At 35.0% G+C, this 19,245-nt stretch overlaps 2 protein-coding genes and 1 pseudogene across 2 annotated transcripts; all 3 read right to left on the bottom strand.

Moving 5' to 3' along the window:
- Window positions 1-2,246: 2,246 nt before the first annotated feature.
- LOC143563098 (uncharacterized protein At5g03900, chloroplastic-like) lies at window positions 2,247-4,737 on the bottom strand. Its single transcript, XM_077050722.1, has 7 exons — window positions 4,493-4,737; window positions 4,340-4,409; window positions 4,182-4,247; window positions 3,993-4,079; window positions 3,856-3,921; window positions 3,136-3,275; window positions 2,247-2,522 (listed from the first exon to the last, which is right to left on the bottom strand). The coding sequence occupies exons 1-7, from the start codon at window positions 4,639-4,641 to the stop codon at window positions 2,432-2,434; spliced, it is 669 nt and encodes a 222-aa protein (XP_076906837.1). The 5' UTR covers window positions 4,642-4,737; the 3' UTR covers window positions 2,247-2,431.
- Window positions 4,738-9,292: 4,555 nt separating this feature from the next.
- On the bottom strand, window positions 9,293-13,600 carry LOC143563103 (uncharacterized protein At5g03900, chloroplastic-like). The gene is made up of 13 exons (XM_077050724.1): window positions 13,283-13,600; window positions 12,429-12,536; window positions 12,235-12,335; window positions 12,067-12,150; window positions 11,871-11,943; window positions 11,719-11,784; window positions 11,466-11,552; window positions 11,305-11,370; window positions 10,590-10,732; window positions 10,412-10,498; window positions 10,239-10,302; window positions 10,016-10,159; window positions 9,293-9,682 (listed from the first exon to the last, which is right to left on the bottom strand). Exons 1-13 carry the CDS (start codon window positions 13,490-13,492, stop codon window positions 9,539-9,541), a joined length of 1,377 nt encoding a protein of 458 aa, XP_076906839.1. The 5' UTR covers window positions 13,493-13,600; the 3' UTR covers window positions 9,293-9,538.
- Window positions 13,601-15,146: 1,546 nt separating this feature from the next.
- LOC143563097 (cyclin-dependent kinase F-4 pseudogene) lies at window positions 15,147-16,205 on the bottom strand (annotated as a pseudogene).
- Window positions 16,206-19,245: the final 3,040 nt, after the last annotated feature.

The raw sequence follows: 19,245 nt of genomic DNA, 5'->3' as shown, positions 1-19,245 counted from the left end.
GTGCAGTAAACATTGATTTGATTTAAGATTTTTTATTTCATTTTTCTTTTCTTTTCTTTTCTTTTCTTTTTTTGGTAGATAAATAAAAAGTCATGGGCTCAGTATAAAGGGCTACAATTTAGTTTTAGTTAAAAAAAAATGATAAAATGAAGAAAGTTTGTGCATGTTTTGTTGTCAAATGGTTACATAAGTTATTTATTTGTAATAATGGATTAGGAAAAAAAAATTAAAAAACCTAATTCGATATTTGTAATGGCGGATTAGAAAAAAAATATTTTTTTTCTGGTCTTCGTCTTCTTCATGGTGGCGGCTTTGGGGTTGCATTCATGGCAACTCACAGGTCTTAAATTGTAAGGTTGCATGTGAGTTGGTAGGAAATCTAATGTTAATTTGCAGCTTTATCATCTTGCTATTATGGAGCATTCATGACAGCCTTTGCATTTGAAATGACAGATGATAATGGGAGCTTTGCAGTGTACAATAAGTGGGTAGAATCCAAAGTTGGATTAGTTGGCTGGTTAGTTTGGTTAGTTAATTAGTTTGGTTAAATCAGGTTTGGGGTTGCCTAACAGGGTTAAATCAGGTTTGCCCTAATCCACTATTCTCAATAGTGAATTACATGTTTCTAGAATCTTGTCAGATGATCCGTCATTCTCAAACACGGATCCAAAATCATTTTGTCCTAATCTACTATTCTCAAAAGCGGATACACCTAAATCCTTTTCTTTTTCTTTTCTTTTTTTTTTTTTGTTTTTTGACTTTACCGTTTACCTAAACTTATTATTAAACAACACCATTTAAAAATTCTAACTTGAACTGGCCACAGTATGTCAAAATTTTAACTATGAGAGAGATAATTCAAGTTTTATAATTTACATATAATAACAACTTTAGTTTTTATATTTCTTTTTGTAACTATAGACTTATAACATGCAAAAGAAACAACAAAATACGAGTTTAAACAACCCATGTTCGCACATCAACCAAATCAACTGGGGTTAATTAATTAGCATTAAAGAGTGTTCCTTTAGCCAACCCAACCACTGACATAATATATACCACAAGACCTTCCCAAAACTACTTTTAACAAAACCTTCTCCATATTACCACAAAAACAAGTGCAAGATGGGCTGCTAGTCCACTTTGGCCTTTGTGATTGGCTGTGTTTTTCGATTGCTTGTCAGTGTACCAAAATTAGCGACATTTTAAACTAACCACGTAATATATTCAGCCTTCTTTTAACCTATGAACAAGTTTACTATGCATCTTTGAACCTCATGTCCCACTCGTGTTTTTCATAGTCTTGTTCTGATACATCTTTATCAGTAGTATACACGATCCGATGTTGGTCAATCACAATCCTTTCCGACATTTCTTGAGCACTCAGAATCTGTATACATTATAAAATTTAAAAATAATCAGGTTTTGCGTTGTCATGTCTTACTCATTTTATAAATGGGCCATGGTCAGGTTGACCTGTTATACCGTTTAAATAGAGATTCAAACGAGCCAAGTTGCTCGTGAGCTACTCGAGTTCGAATCAATAAAAAGCTCGAAACTAGCTGAGCGCGAGCCTTGTATGAAAGCTCGTTTAGGCTCGTCGAGCCTTATCAAGCCTTGTGTATTAAAGTTAAATTCACAATGAACGGTCGAGCTCGTGCCGATCTTTGGCTCGTTTAAGGTACTACACGAGCGAGCCGGTTTTAGGCTTGTTTAAGGTTCTCAAAATATATAAAAATAATTAAAAATGTATATACATTAATTAAAAAAATTAAGTGAACCGAGCCCGAGCTTGAAATAACAACTCATGAGTCGAGCTTTAAAAAAAAGAGCTTGAAACGAGCTGAGCACGAGCTCTCGTAAGTCAAAATGAGCCGAGCTCAAGACAAATGGAGATCGGGCTCGGCTCATTTACATCCCTGCATTTAAATAAACGATTTAACCCGTATAAGATCCGTTTAACCCATTTTTACAACCATCCAACCAGTTTAGCACGTCTACAACTTGATTACAACCCGTTTACAACCAACTATTCCCTTAAGCGCTTAAACCGTACCTTTTGTTTTAGGGTGGCATCCGGCAATTGAAGCGCTTGTGCACGGAGCTCTCGGGCCCGGTTCCTTCTTTCTATTTCAGCATTTCTTTTCTGAATAAGAAACCATCGACCCGTAGGAATAGCAAAAAACAAGACTGCATATAACTGTAAAACACAATTGACCCGTTAACAACAAAACATAACTTAACTGGCCCGTGGCACTTGAACGAGTTGAAATTGGACACACATACCTGAAGGTAAGGGAGTATTTTATTTACAAAGGAAAGGAGGGGCGATGGTCCAACAACTTTTACATTCCTTCATATACAATCACATAAAACAAGTAAGAATATTAAAATAAAATAATTATAAATGTGTGTTTGTGTATGAGAATTATTACTTCAGCATGGCACTTAGAACAATCACTCCAAACAGATTAAGAGCCCCTAATCCACCAATCATGGCCCGCTCTTCATTTGAAGTTTTACTGCATAGTGAGCATCAAGAAAAGTCAAAAAAAGTAAATGCAATTGAATGAACAAGGTTTTCTTGTTCGTGTTCATTAGTTAAGAAATTGAGTGTGTTCGTTCGTTAGCGAATGGTTCATGAACGTAAATGAGTGTACATAATTGAACATAGATGAACAAACATCACTAAGCGGAAACCAATTAAAAGTGAACATGAGCCTCCATCTGTTGAGGCTAAAAAATTTAATAAAACTCGACTAAATTGAAATGCATATATTTTAATTTCATAAAGCTAGACTACATTGTAATGGATCTAAAAGAAAGATATTAACAAACGAACATAAAAGAACGAATGTAAATGAACATAAATGAATGCACGAGATACGTAATCATGTTCATTCGTTTAACTACACAAACAAACAATGTTGTTCGTGTTCGTTCGTTTATTAAATAAATAAAAACAATAGAACTTCCTATCAAACGGTTCACAAACAGCTCACTAAATGTCCGGCTCGTTTACAGGCCTATGTGCACCTCGGGCCTCGACTTTTGGGACCAAATCGCCTCAACCCACATGCGGTTTTTTAAACCAAGCTAAAAAAAGTATGGAAATAAATATAGAACTGTTAAGACCTTAATTCCCATTTATTTTCCTTGAAGTACTTATGCGGCCCGCCAATCCGTTCCCTGAATAGTTTCTCCAGTTCATTTTTACTCTTCTTCTTTGAAGCAGCTGTACGCTGAAGTGACGGAAACTGATACAAGATGCTGCCCTGCATTGAAGTGAGATTTAAAACAAAAAAAAAAACTTTTTCAAAAAACAATATTATCATATTAAGTTGGCAGTTTCAACAATTTACTAAAAATCAACTGATCCGGGTTATGTTGAAGCAGCTGTACGTTGAAATGATGGAAACTGATACAGGATGTTCCCCTGGATTGAGACGAGTTTTAGAAGAAAAATAAACAATTTTCCAAAAATATTACTAAATTTAAGGTGACATTTTCAAGACATTTGCTAATAGATTAAAAACAGGGTCAAGTAAGCTACATGGTTTGTAAAAAAAACTCCTAAATGATTTTTTAAAAACAATTACTGTTAAATACAATTTAACTTTTGTAATTACATTTGGTACGGTAAATATATATACATGTTTTTTTAAATTGAAGGTATTTCACGTCAACCAAAACACGTTTCAACTTGTTCCCAATCTACCCATTGCATTTTGCCACTTAGATTACAGGATATGAAAATACACGCAATAATGTTTGACAAACGATACAGTATCTATCTAATAATTATACATTAAATTCTGTTTATTTCAGATAATGACATTATATCTAGCAACATACCTCTTTATCCAGTTGTGGTTGACCATCAAAATGCAGCAGAACAGGTAACATGTATGAGTCATCATCCTAAACAAATAATATAATATATATGAATCATCATCCTAAAGTATACTTTTGCTGCCTAATATTATTCATACCTTCTTCATAACAGTTTCTACGTCAAGATATGGAGCAAGTTCCTCGGCTGTTACAACACCATCATTTGATCCAATGTAGTGACCGATCTGCAATATTAAGATACGAGTACAAATATAATAAAATTACCAGTATGAAATATAAATACAAAAAAAAAATATTAAAATACAGAATAAGTGCTTGAGTATTACCATTTTCCATCTCTGTTCTTCAATACCTTCATTTGGATCACCATCACCAAACACAAATGAAAATACCTACAAAAGATTGATAAAGTGACAAAGTGTACTACTTTGTTGTCATCAGAAAATGATTAGCATAAAGATAAAAATCACTCTTCTGGACTTACGGGTTCAATAAAATTCATTCCACTTTCTTGATTATGAAATCGCCTTCGATTGTAATATGGATCCCAATACCTAGACAAGAAGCAATATTGTCATCAAATGAATTAAAAAACATCTAGAAAAATACCAAAAAAAAATGTTTAAATAAATGTTACCAAAGCAAATCTGATGGACTTGGCATTATAGAGAATAGCAAGTCAAAAGAACGCTCTCTGATTTTTCTGCTACGTTTTCTGCTGCTACTATCATCGTCATCACTGTCACTAATATTCAATACAACTAAGAAAAATGATAATAACAGCATACTCGTAAAAAAAATATAACAAAAACCAATTACCTGCTACCTGTGAGAATAGCGATGATTGTTGTAAACACAATAAGAATGGAAGCAATTAATGTGGTTCCAAAAGTAACCCTGACCAAGTATGCAGCACCAAACTGTAAAACCACATCAGGTTTATATAGTGAATTTTAGGAATCATAATGGATTATCGATCACTTAATCAGATATGTTAAGCATTAAACATTTGAGCATTCGAATTTTAAATAGCATATTGAAACACAACCTTAAAAGTTGGGATTAACGTACCTTTACTTTCTCAATATAAGGTTCTGTTCTTATCAAAAGTGATTTAGAAGCAAGCTTTGAACGATAATCTTTTGGAAACACGTAAAGAATGTCACCTTCAGTTGAAACCTATTGAAATGATCATAAAAGCGAGCAATCTAATGATCGGTATGATCATATGAACATCAACAATCACATATTCAATCTAATTCCCAAATCAATTATACAAGTTCATAATACAGAACAAACACATAAAGAAGGGTGCAAACAAGCCGAGCTGCTCGCGAGCTACTTGAGATCAAATAAATAATAAGCTCAAAACGACCGAGCCTGATCTGAGCCCGAGCCTCAAACAAAGCTCGTAGTTATCGAGCCTAAACTAGAGCCTTGTATATAAAGATCGTTTAGGCTCGTCGAGCCTTAATGAGCCTAGTGTAATTTTAAGTTTTAACTCTTTCGAGCTTCTATTTATTAAGGTTTACACTACATAGCTGAGCTCGAGCCGAATTTGGCTGTTTAAGGTACTGCACACAAGCTCACGCAGGCTTTCTCAAAACATACAAAAAGAATTATATATGCATTAAATTAATTACTAAGTGAATATCTTGCTGTCTCGAGCTTTTGAAAAAAAAAAAAAAAAAAACTCGAAACGAGTCGAGCAAGCTTTTGTAAGTCAAAACGAGCCGAGCTCGAGCCTAGTCAAACTTGAGCTCGTTTTGTTTACACCCCTACCAATATACAAGCTCATCAAAGATAATGACAAAAGGGATGTTATATTCAGACACCAGCCCCATTTCCCATACACCAGCTTGCCAGGACCTATACAACTCGAATAAGCCTCCTATACGAAGCGTATAGGTAAAGAGGTGTCAGAACTACTCTATACATCTACAAAGCGAGCAGCCCCTGATGTCTCATTAGAGCCTCTGGCCTAGTCGTATTAAATTAATTAATAAATACGTATTAAACTAACCTATTTAATAGATAATAAACAGGCTGAGCTTGATAAAATGACTCACGAGCCGAGCCCGAGCTCTCGTAAGTCAAAAGGAGCCAAACTCGAGCCTAGTCGGGCTCAAGCCAGGCACGTTTACACCTCTAGTACTATGAGTCAAAATGAGTTGAAGCTCGATCTCTCGAAAGTCAAAACGATCCGAGCTTGAGCCTAGTTGAGCTTGGGCTCGGCTCGTTTACACCCCTATCCCTAGTATGAATCAAAACGAGCAGAAGCCAAGCTCTCGTAAGTCAAAACGATACGAGCTTTGGCTTGCTTAACAAGATTAGGCTAGTTTAAGGTTTTTCTCAAATTATATTAGAATAATTAAAAACCGTATGTAAATTATTTATAAACGAGGTGATTCGAGCTTGGAAAAACGACTCACGGTCCGAGCTCGAGCCTCTTTGAGCTCTAGTAAGTCAAAATAAGCCGAGCTCAAGCCTTGTCTAGCTCAAGATCGGCTCGTTCACAGGCATACTTGACATAACATAATGCAAGTTCATCAAATAATCTTACAAAAAAGCACCAAGCCCTAACTGAACTAAAAGTCTAGATTCTAAAACTAATCAATTATACCTCCAGGAAGCCATTAGTATCAGCAGCAATCGCCTGCAACGCTTTGGAAGCTTCAGTCAACCTAATCCCAGCCTTACTTGCCACGTCACCAACCGTGACTCTCCGTCCACACTTATCCACCGCCTCCATCGTCCGTCTCCGCACCTCCGCCGGCACCTTATCGGTCTCAACAATCCTTCCAGGCGCCGTTGCCCTAATAATATTATTATCATTCCGTAACGTCAAATTCTGCGTACGGAATATAATGTTGTTGTTGTAATTGTGGGCCCTAAGTGAGTGGCGGGAGGGGTTTAGGGAGATTTGTGAGGGTTTAGGGTTGAGAGTTGGTGTGATTGTGAAGCAGGTTGATATGGAGGCCATTAATGTGAGTGGATGGATGATGGTGGTGAGTGTAATTAGGTTTTTGCCATTGAATTGGTGTGGATTTGGTGTTCGTTTGAATGTTTACGGAGAGTGTTGCATGCTTGTTATGATTCTTGAGAAAAATATATAAATTAGAAAACGGGGACCACAAGTCTTAACTAAAAATTATACATGCTATGGTCAGGCCAAGTGCGGTGGGCGAGAAATATGGACGAGATAGGGCGCAAACACCCTCTCCCCCAGGCTACAAATGGGGCGAATTGTGGGTGGGCTACACGTATTTATTGCATGTGTTGTGTGTGTATATTATTATTATATTGTGTGTGATATGTATATATATAGGGCTACAACACCATTATATCTTAAAAACAAAAACTCATCATTTACTGAGTGCAACATGGGGAAGAGGAAAATAGTTAAGGCATACTGTTTGATGACGACCCAAGAGATAAATAGTTAAGGCCCTAAAAAAGAAATGAAAGGCTAATAAAGCCGAATCTACATGGGGAAGAGGAGAACCGGCAACAACGGTTGGCAAATCATAGCGTTGAATGCTCTAAGGAAAGAGCCCAAGGAAGACAACAAGCCAGGGTTAATAAAGAGAGTTGACATTCAATGCCAAGATCTGGTTCACCCTATTCATGCCTAGCAACAAACCGGATCTAGCTAGATAAGTATAAGACCTACAACAAAGCAGTCATGTCGAGGGGATGACAGGTCTGAGGAACACATTGGAGAGAGAGAATGACTCGTTGTTGCGTTGAAGGGATACGTAATGGATGAAGGAGATTGAGAACAACATTATTCTTCTATGGATTAAATACAAACTTACACTTACACTTACATTTACTCCTTTCAAGAATTTGTACACGACGAATTGAGAGTGTCCTTGTGTTACACTAATATTGGATTTTACATCGTTCAAATGACCATTTTGACCAACAATTTTCAAAGTTTGACTCTTTTTTTCTTGGTCAAAATGGACGTCTGGATGTTTTGTGAACGGTCATTTTGATGACATGAAAAGATATGGGGGTGGCATAGGTGTAGCATAACCCAATATGTTTGGTACGTGTTATTGTTATTATAATATTATTTTCTTAACATTCAACAAACACACAAGGTCCACTAAGGTATTAAAATTTGGCCTCACAATTGTGATACGTGTATCGAACGACTCGTATGATGTCTACTTCACGTCGTCGTCGTCGTCATCATCATCATCATCGTATGATGTCTAATTCACGTATCAAATTTAAAAAAGTATATGGTTTCAAAGTAAATGTGAAAATATTCACGGTAAGCTTTTGTATTTATCACTTTCCATCTATAAATTGTTTATTCTAGAGAATACTTTTTAACGCTTATAGCACTTGCATAGTGACTCAGTTGGAGTCTACAACGATTCAAGGTGATTTTGGACGATAATCTTGAATGCTTGCATTAGTACGTCTATCTAATTTTAGCCATAGGATGACAATTTTATGATGTTACATGGTTTTTATCATTTTTGCTATACTTCTATGTTTGCATTATTTAGTTGAGTTGTGTTTAAAGGATATTATATTATTATGTGAATATGTGGAGATAAAGTAGATATATGAAGTCATGATTTTTGGTGAGTGGGTATAGACGTGAAAACCAGACGCTTCGTATCTGAGTAATTCAGATCTAGATATCTTAATGGTTTGATTAAGACTTAAAACAAACATGCCCCACATCATTTTTAACTTTTTGGGCTTAACGTTTTAGAAAAAATAATTTAGTGGGCTAGTCTTGACCGTTGAGTGTTGAGTCTCTCACAAGTCACAATTGTGATCTCTATGAAAATATTTTCATATATGACAAGATCATAAAAAAAAGGTATCTAATACAAATAAAATTAAACCGCTAATACAAATAACTAGAGTAACTATTATTATTCTACAGTTTTGAACTACAATAATTAAACTACAAACATTATACATGCACGCCATAACAGTTCAAGCATTAAAAATGATGTGGGGCATGTAGGAGTTGAATACCATATATATATCATCACTTGTAATAATTAAAATGGTGTGTATCAGTTTGGTACAATGGTATGCAGGAGTTGAATAATTAACATTAAAAATATCAACAGTTAAAATCATTAACGTCCCTGATGAAAAACTACAGCTAGCGATACCGAAAATACTAAATGCCAAATAAAAAAAGGTGAGTACCGAAAACCATAGTGTATGTATCAGTTTGGTACCGGTATTCATGAACAAAAATCCCATCCCTACATCTCACTAAAAACCCAAATGACCAGAATTGATTTGGATTCTTGGAAACTAGATTACACATAAAACAATGCACTTCCAAATTTCCAATATTAAACACATAAACAATGTATTAGAAACTTGATCTTTCACTTACTATGATAGTTTGATGTTGTATTATTTTGGTCTTGTATAATTAAATGTACATACAAAACTATTAAAAATTACAAAAGAGCGAGTCAACTCACCGAGCTGCTCGCTCAAGTTGAATACAAGCTCAGTTTCCGATCTGGATCAAAGATTACAAGCCTATGTATTTTCTTCTTAGCTACTTAAATGTATTCATTCTAACCAGTAGCTTATAATTCTTTCGAGTCTAGCTTGATGTTCACCTGTTCAAGTAATAATTTTTATAGATTAAATTAATATTGTTACAACAACAACAACACACAATCTATTCAGACTTCTCAATCTCTCTGAATCTCCTATCCCATTCCTGATTGTCATAGTCTTGCTCAAATAGGTCTCTTTCAGTTGTGTACACAATCCGATCCTGACCAATCACGGTCCTTTGAGACATGTCCCGAGCACTAAGAATCTGTAGGGTTAGAAAAACAATATTATTAACAATAATTTAAACCTTTTCAAACTGTATACATTAAAAAACAAACATTGGGTACTTTCAAAGTTTTAACCCGTTTGACACAGTCCCCCTTTAGCTAAATTTGTTAACACGATCCGTTTTTGATGAAAGACAAAACCGACCCGTTCATAAGTAAACGGGTCAAAACTATCACCTCTATACATGATGGTAAATAAATACTCCAAAGAAAAAAATCAAACTCAACCATCATTCTTCTAGAAAAACAAACCGATGATGAAAATGTCAGTCAAAGAAAGTCAACATGATGTATATGAGCTTCATACATACCTTCCGTCTGAGGTTGACATCTGGCAGTTCAAGAGCCCATGCTCGTTGTTCTCTAGCTCGGTTCCTTTTTTCTATTTCAGCATTTGTTCTTTGAGTAATAAACCATCGGACCAAAGGTATAGCAAAAAACGAGGCAGCATAGATCTGTAATATTAATTATGTTAATTCAAATAAAAGTTGAAGAACATATAAGAAGTTGTAAATGCTTCATATTAACCCATACCTGTAGAAGAGGAAATATTTCAGATACAAATGAAATGATACCACTTGGTGAGACCGTCATATTCCTTCAAATACAATCACATGAGTTCAAAGAACTGAGGTTGAATAATTACTTAACTAAATATGGATTTACTGGAATTTGATAATCGATTTATTATATATTTATATACGTACTTCAACATGGTACCGAGAACAATCACCCCGAATAGATTAAGAGCCCCCAAACCGCCGACCATTGCCTTCTCTGTGTTACTAATTTTACTGCATGATGAGAATCAATGTTAAAAGGTGGCAACTTTGACCGGTCAGCCTGTCACGTGGACAAAATATGAAAGGAATTAAGTGATAAGACCTGAAATCCCATTTTTTCTCCTTGAAGAATTTATCAACTCCTCCAACCCATTCACTAAATTTTCTCCCCACATATTCCTTCCTGCCACTTCTTTGTGAAGCAGCTGTGCGTTGAAGTGATGGAAAACGATACAATATGTTTCCCTGATAAAAATTGAGATTTAGATTAAAAAATAAATAAAAATGTCGAAAATTATTAGATATGTATCAATAGACCGGAAAAAAAAAAGAAAATCTTTATGGACGGGTCGGGTCTCAGTCCTGAAATTCTGCATACACTTCTATTTCCTTTTTGTTCTATGTTATATAATCATCGTGTTAAATACAAGCTTGTAAATGAACCGAACAAACATGCACAAAGCATGTTCATGTTTGTTCGTTTAACTTTAATCGAACAGACGATTGAACACAAAACGTTCAACAAACGGGATTTTCTTGTTAGCGTTCACTCGTTAATAAAATAAGCATGTTCATGTGCGTTCGTTAACAGTATAAACGAACGGTTCATGAATGTTAACAAACAAACACAACTGAACATAGCTAAAACCGGTTAAAGGTAATGCGAAGAACGTGTCGAGCCTAAAATGTTGTTAAAACTAGACTAAGTTGTAATGGGCCAAAAATGATTTAGACAGTTTCTTGCAGGATATTCTGTTTATAGCAACTTTCAAATGCACTGTGCATACCGTTAAATAATCATTCATCTAGTAACGTACCTCTTCATCAACTTCTGGTTGTCCGTCGAAACGAAGAAGAACAGGTAATATGTATGAATCATCATCCTGTATTAAAAAGACAAATGTATTGCTTAAAATTACGTTATGGTGTAAGAATGTAAATTTTCTATTTTATTCTTATATCATAATAAAGGTCATACCGTATTTTCTGCGGTTTCTACATCAAGATACGGAGCAAGTTCCTCTGCTGTAACAACACCACCATTTGATGCAATGTACTGACCAATCTGCAACAGTAAGATAAATTATTGTAAGATTATCATTATAAAAACAAGAATATGAAATCATAATACAGATTCAAAAATCAATACACAACCAAGACATATATATATACTCATATAGCAAGATAAACATTGAAAGTAACGGACCACTAAAATAGTGCTCAGTTATTACCAACTTCCACCTTTCTTCTTCAATACCTTCATTTGGATCACCATCACCGAACACAAATGAAAAAACCTACAAAAGATTGATACACTACTTCATTGTCCACATCAGCAAATAACTAACATAAATTAAATGAGAAGTTATTATCTTTTGCTTACAGATTCAATGAAATTCATTCCCTTATCTTCATTTCTAACTCGACGCCTTCTGTAATAATATGGATCCCAATACCTAAATGATATAGTAAGATTAAAATTAAAATCTTGAAAAGTTATTATCTTTTGCTTACAGATTCAATGATGGTTTAATAACTGAAAAAACAAACATTATAAAACAATGTGAAAGAATCATTACCAAAACAAATCAGATGGACTAAGATAAAAAGAGAATCCGGAGTCAAAAGATCTTCCTCTGCGTCTTCCTCGATTATCTTCTTCACTGTCATTATAAATAATATTTTAACTGCCTTGATCAGAAACCATTGATCAAGTACATAAAAAGAGAGAGACCAAAACACATTACCTACTACTTGAGAGAATAGCAATGATTGTTGTATAAACAATAACAATGGAAGCAATTAATGCAGTTCCAAAAGAAACCCTGATCAAGTATTCACCAGCAGACTGTAAAATGATCACGTTTTGATTAAAACAGTAAGTTTTGTGAATCACATTGATCAGTTAGGATTTGGAAATATAATGTTATATATTATCTGCCTTTGCTTTCTCAAGATAAGGTTCTGTTTTTATGCGAAGCGATTTGGCTGCAAGCTTTGAACGATAATCTTTTGGAAAAACATACAGAACATCACCTTCATCTGAAACCTGCACAAACAATCATGAAAATGACTGCACTCATTATAAACTCAAACGAACAATCTAAATGATGATCCATGTATATCTATTACATACTTACAGTAACAATTCTTAAGAACAAAGAATATGCACATTTTAAACCCTAGACAAGTTTTGTATCCAAATCTCACATATGAATTGAACAGATTAAAATTAAAACCTCAAAATCAATTATCATTGAACCCGAAATCAGAAGATTCAGTCCTAAACATAGGGCTGCAAACGAACCAAACAAGGTCTTGTTCATGTTAACAAACACCAAACCGAACAAAATTTTTTGTTTGTGTTCTTTCATAAAGGAAATGAACTTGAAACACAAACGAAGAGAATCAAACTTTTATTTCATTTAGCTAACCGAGAGTGGTCATTGTCAATGATTCAGTCTGGCTACTAAGTTTGTGTTGGTGTTTTTTCTAACATTCATACTCCTATGTTAACTTCAGATATAAATTACTCACATAATACTCCTACACATTTTTGTTTTATAGCTAATAATTTTGCTTTAATGAACATACATAAACAAACAAACATTAACATACATACACGACGTTAATAAACGTAAACAACCACATTATCAAACGTTCACAAACATAGCCTCTGTTCGTGTTCGTTCATTTCCTTGTTCATGTCCACTCATTTATAAACAACCAATCACAAACAAACTTCCCGGCCGAACAATTCGCCTAACGTTTTCAATTAACAAAACCTATATATACCTCCAGAAAACCATCACTATCAGCAGCAATAGCCTGCAAGGCTCTCTGAGCTTCAGTCAACTTAATCCCAGCCTTACTCGCCACGTCACCAACCGTAACTCTCCGTCCACACTTATCCACCGCCTCCATCGTCCGCTTCCTCACTTCCGCCGGCAACTTATCACTCTCAATTATCCTCCCGGGTCTAACCCGACCCGCCGTTGCTTCCATATCAAATTTAGCCCTAATTTCCAACACGAACCGTCTACTTCCACTGCTGATTCCACTACTCTGTCTTCCTAATCCATTGGTGTGTGCCCTAAGTGAGTAGTTGAGTGATTTTGATAGATTGTTATTATTATTATTATTTGTTCATTGAATGTTTGAAGGTTGGATGAAGACTAGTGAAGAAGATTCAATGGAGTTTGCAGATAGGATTGATTGATTGGTGTGGAACTACAGAAGAAGAAGCTGTGTAATGTAAGAGATTTCTGTATAATTTACTATTTTGCCCTTTTAACTGTAATTAAAGTATATATAATGTTTTTTATTTTCCTGTTAGTTACATAGCTCGAACTTGACTATATTTGACCTCCGCTTGTTTTATTTTACGAGAGCTTGAGTTCAGTCCGTTTCAAACTCTTTCTCTAACACTAGTTTTTCCTTTTTTTTTCTTTTCTGTTATTTCCAATTTGTATTTAAAGTTTTAAAAGCTTTTTAACATAAATTAGTAATGTTTATTAGATTTCAAAAAAAAACAAAAGAATGATCTTATGTAACTCTGGGAACAAGTTCTTGATATAGGTTTTTATTCTAAGAGCTACAATGGAGTCCACACTAACACATGAGCAAATACACATATTGATATTCATAAATCATAACTACACAATAGAAGTAAGCAATTAAAGCACTCAAAATCCTAAAAATGGATATTTTCAGTGTATACTTATTTTGGAACCTCCTAGTTCTTAATTGTTGGCTTATTGCCAGTGCATCAAAATTCTCATAGGTGGGGGTGGGTTGGTTCCTCTAAGGACTCTGCATAAAATCAATTGTAGTTTGATAACTCATCGAAAACTTAAGAACCCGTCAACATTCGTCAACCGTCAACTGCCCAACCCATCTCTCTCTCTCATTTTTTTCCCTGACCACTAGCCGATTCTCCATGTTTCAGCAGATACCCGTATAGGTGGCGGCGGTGTACCCACTCCGCAACCCTTATCTGTGAGAAGAGGGGGGGGGGTATTAAAGGTGCCCCTTTGAAGCACAAACACATATCATACGGTTAATTTTACAATCTATATGCGTGGGTGGATTGGAGTTCTCAACCACTTGGTTTAAAAAATCAATAAATTCGCAGTATTAATAACATTCCATGTCAAGTTTCAAGTTTTAAAAATACTTTTTAAAATTATTTTAAGTTGATAAAACAACTTATTTAAAGGGAGTAATATATAGTCCATTAAAATAAAAAAAACAACAACACAACAATTTAATGGATGTCTATTTTAGGGATTTATGAATGATCTAAAATACGAAAGAACTTTGTAACTTCAAAGTTTGGATAATCGGATTCAAATAACTATATAACCAAGTAATCAAATTTATAACTACACCAAAATTAAAGAAAATGCAATTGTTCCATGCAAAATAATATTAAGTTGTAAAGAAGTTAATCTAGCTAGCTAAAATCATGTGTATTTTATACAATCAAAATGTATTTTATAATATTCATGCTTATGAATCTATTTTTGAGTTTTGACCAAGTAAAAGAAACACACATTCAAGAAACTATATCATAACTGAGTTTGTGATCCAAAACATACCAAAATATATACAAGTAAATTTAAGAACAATATTAAAACCCTGAACAAAGTTGACCGTCACTTTTCTATTGTTAAGCTCTATTACTCCATAATTCTTTTACTTCATAAACTCAAAGGAATTGAATGCTTGAAGGATGTCAATCTGATCTTCATATGTATCCCCTTCCGACCCACTCACGCAACTTCTTAAACTTCTTGTCTCCTTCAACAGCTCCCTTTGCTTAGCGCGGTTAAACACTTCGAGGCGTGGCACACGGTAACATGCATGAAAGAAAGGGTGCTGAAGCGCCTGCATGGCCGTCGGCCTATCACTTGGACACCAAGAAAGAAGTGAAGCGATCAGATTAACCGCACCAGGGCTTGCACTCGGCAACAACTCAGAAAACCGCACGCCAGGGAAATCTTGAAACTTGTAACATATGTTTCTAGCGAGATCCAGTCCCGACGCCCATGTAGCTTCCGTCGGGGTGCCTAACACACTACAGATTTTAACCAATACATCTCCTTCATAATAAAACACCGGTTCATTGATGTATAACTCGGTCATTATGGCACCAACCGCCCACATATCAACGGAAGAGTCGTAAACAGGCGCACGCAGACAAACCTCAGGGGCACGATAGCTAAGCGTTGTAACTGGATATGGCTGTACACTATTCGCCTCACGAACCGAACCAAGATCACCAATCTTTACCACATTATTCTTCGAAACAAGAATGTTTGCGGGTTTTAGATCACAGTGAAAGTAGCCGCTGTGGTGCATGTACGCAAGACCCTAAAGGATTTGGAAGCACATGTTTCTGATTTCGGGTTCAGAGAACGGCTCTGTTCGAATTTCATCCATAAGTGTGTCGAGATCATATTCCATGTATTCAAGTACCAAGAACAGCATGCCTTCTTCGTCTCTTATTGTTTCTTTAAGCTTAACGATATTCGGATGGTTGTTCATCTTGGTGAGTGATCTTACTTCTAGCGGGTTAATGCCGTCTTCCATCGTGTTGTATTTATCGACTTTCTTGATCGCAACCACTTCGCCGGTCTGCTTATTCATCGCTTTCCAGACGACACCAAACGCTCCTCCTCCAGTTAGCTTGATTATTTGATATTTCTCCATTGTATGTGTATAGAGAATTGAAGAATATGTAACGTGATGTTTGAAGATCGACAGGAGTGTGGTGGTGAATATATTATATACGAATAATAATATGATATCAAGTTAGGGTTTGTAGTTTATTTATAACACTAGTTCGTATATCGGATATTTAGCGGATTTGGATAATCAAATGATTAATGTATGCAAATCATACCAAATTTAAATCTCAATGCAATAACTTTTACTGCAAGGAAAAGATTATTGTTTTTTTTTTTTTGAAAGGCGAAAAGATTATTGTTTAATTTATAAAGGTTAATGATAGTTTTTATTTCCTCTTTATTTTTATGTTAGAAAATAGAAACATTATCGTTTTAGGATTTTGCGCAACTTCTAGATTGAGTTTGTTAATTTTGTATATGATTTTTTAATCTTTGCTTAGGTAACATCACAATAAACTTTTTAAAATAATTTCTTGATTAATTATTTGAACTTTAAATAAAGCTCTTTGTTAATATTAGATGACGTAGAATATAGTACTTTGTTTCTTAACGATTTTATTTGCATATGTACGTATTTGTAGGTTAGTTCTATCATGTTCTCAATAAGTACGAGCGTCTTTCCATGCATCCTTTACTATTTCGGGAACAACTTGTTCTTTGTTACTCCAAGATTCTGGGGTAGCCATGCCAATCGGGGAGGTTTTCTTCGGACTCGAACCACCCGTCCTGGGCGGTGTTCTTGATGGAGCCAAACCCATCCCTAATTCCGGCCCGAGGGCACTCCCACCACATTTATGGTTAAATTTGTAGCAACTCCTGCTTTGGGTCAACTTCATTTTATTTATTACGGATTTTAGCTATATGTGGTCTGTAATAGTGCTTTGCAAACGTTTTTTTGTCGTATGTCTGTAATAGTTAGCAAGCGCAACACGTGAGTTCTTTATCATGTCTTTTTTGTCGTTGAGTCCGAAATCAAGGAATTCGTACCTTACTTTCGGCACAACAACCATCTACCAACCATACTTTCATCGGTTTGCAACCGCAATGCGTATTTTTGTTACGTTTATTTGTTGTGTTTGGACGTTAACAAAGTTTTTTTGGGGGGTTTATTCTTATGTATTTGTCGAAATTACACTTATTTAAAGATATTTTAGTGCTGAAAAGATGTATAAATTCTTATATATTAGAAACCCTAATTGGAAATTGGGAAAGATGAAATGTTATATATTTCATATTATGTAATGATACTAAAAATTAGCTTAGTTCACATGGTTGGATTTATGGGTTAGTGCCCAACCTCTATATGATTTTAGATGATTATTTTAAACTGAATTAAAGGCTTACGGGTAAAAAGTTAATTTCAACAATTTTTAACGGGTCAACGAGCGTTTGACTAACTAACGATAGGTGTCATAATCTCCCGATAACTTCAGTCGTTTGAGCCCTCCCGATACGGGTCAACGAGCGTTTGAGCCCTCCCGATAACTTCAGTCGTTCAATACTCGCAATCTAAAACTTTATGATCCAAGTAATCTCCCGTCCATACTATAATAATTAATGGTCCAAGTAATCTCCGCCCATATTACACAGGGAAGTGAAGCAAATCATATCTTTCTCTTTTTTAAAATTTAAAAATTAATAAGTTAAAAAGTCCTTCCTCTCGATACCAAGTTGCTAAACAGAAAGCTTCCCCTCTGCGATTCAGGTAAGAAATTGGTTATATTTTATTGAAAGTTTGTAATTTTGGGATTAAGGTGGTTACAATTTGTAATTTGGATTAGAAATTGGTTACAAAGATTGTATCTTTATTGTCGAAAATTTGTAATTTTTAGATTCAGGTTACAATTGAATTGTTGACAGATTGTATCTTTTATCGAAAATTTGTAATTTTGTTTTCTAATTTGGCCTACTTAGACTTCTACTGTTGAAAAGCATAGAAATTTAGATCCTTGTTAATAGTTGTAATCAACATAATGGATAATGGGTTATTTCCGCTTACACACTTTCATGCTTTCGTATTAGTGATTTTAATTAATTTGAATTTGATATACAATTATTTATCTGGTTGTATTATACAGACCCAGCTGAAGAGACATGGCGGTTAAAAGATTACGCAGGGAAGAACAAACAGAATCGGACAGGCTTACTGAAACTGCTTATCTGCAGTTTGGATAAGCACAATTACAGTTTGCAAAATCCAAACACTCTGTAATTGAAAACCCAAGATGCCTCCAAATATACCAATGTGATCGTCCCTTTGTTTCTTGGCAGATATTACACCAGATCGTTCAAAAATCGTATCCAGGCTGTTCGAGGTTCATTGTTGGTGGAAATGGAATAGATCCAGATATTTCAGGACCTGGACGACTATTCCATAAGTAAATCTGAAAACCAAAACACCGAAACCAAAGTCTTCCAAATCTGGATAAGCGAATTTTTGGTTCTGTTTTGGTCTGAGCCCAAAGCCAATATATCCTAAACAAATCCATGCATACCCTAGAATCCCTAAAGACCTTATAACTCTTGTAAAACGAATAAACCACTTGTCTTATACTTGCTCACCATTGAAATCATTACTAACAGGAAGTATCCACAAGGGTAGTTAATATTTATGGTAATTATGTTGTCTTATCTACTAAATCAAATTATTTATTTATTTAAACAATCTAATTTTGTGTGATACTTGTAATGATATTGGTATTGGTGTCACGGTAAATTGAAAACCAATTAAAAAGATCTGGTTATGCATAGTTAATAATTAAGAACGATTCTTGTGGGAGATGGTTTTATGATTATAAGTAAAGGGCTAATTTGATGAAGCGTTCCGGCCTTTTGTTTTCACCTCTGAGTGAGGGGACCTATCGGTTGGGTTCGTCATTTGGCCCAATATGGCCCATGAATGGATCAATCTCAATATGTTAAAAGATGGATAGTTTCACTTTCAAATTCTAAGTGTCTTGGATTAGAGTTTGTTTTTTTTTACACAAATATAGAGTCATGCTCGGATTCATCAATTCAACCCGCAAACTCAAGCATGGCTCATAATCCCCAACAGTTTTTCACTTA

Source organism: Bidens hawaiensis, unplaced genomic scaffold (assembly GCF_021521415.1).
Source record: "Bidens hawaiensis isolate Kalapana, Puna unplaced genomic scaffold, B.hawaiensis_p1.1 tig00021322_1, whole genome shotgun sequence".
In the NCBI taxonomy this organism is placed as follows: Eukaryota; Viridiplantae; Streptophyta; class Magnoliopsida; order Asterales; family Asteraceae; genus Bidens; species Bidens hawaiensis.
The sequence above is the reverse complement of the archived record's forward strand: the minus strand, read 5'-3'. Positions and strand labels throughout refer to the sequence as shown.

Excerpts from the sequence above, each read along its gene's own strand:
- LOC143563098 (XM_077050722.1), bottom strand. The coding sequence starts at position 4,641 with ATGCTGTTATTATCATTTTTCTTAGTTGTATTGAATATTAGTGACAGT. Across the intron at positions 4,410-4,492 it reads AGTCCATCAGATTTGCTTTG|GTATTGGGATCCATATTACA; the intron begins GTAACATTTATT and ends CTTCTTGTCTAG. Across the intron at positions 3,922-3,992 it reads TAGAAACTGTTATGAAGAAG|GATGATGACTCATACATGTT; the intron begins GTATGAATAATA and ends TTATTTGTTTAG.
- LOC143563103 (XM_077050724.1), bottom strand. The coding sequence starts at position 13,492 with ATGGAAGCAACGGCGGGTCGGGTTAGACCCGGGAGGATAATTGAGAGT. Across the intron at positions 11,785-11,870 it reads GAATGAATTTCATTGAATCT|GTTTTTTCATTTGTGTTCGG; the intron begins GTAAGCAAAAGA and ends AATCTTTTGTAG. Across the intron at positions 10,160-10,238 it reads AAATATTTCCTCTTCTACAG|ATCTATGCTGCCTCGTTTTT; the intron begins GTATGGGTTAAT and ends TTAATATTACAG.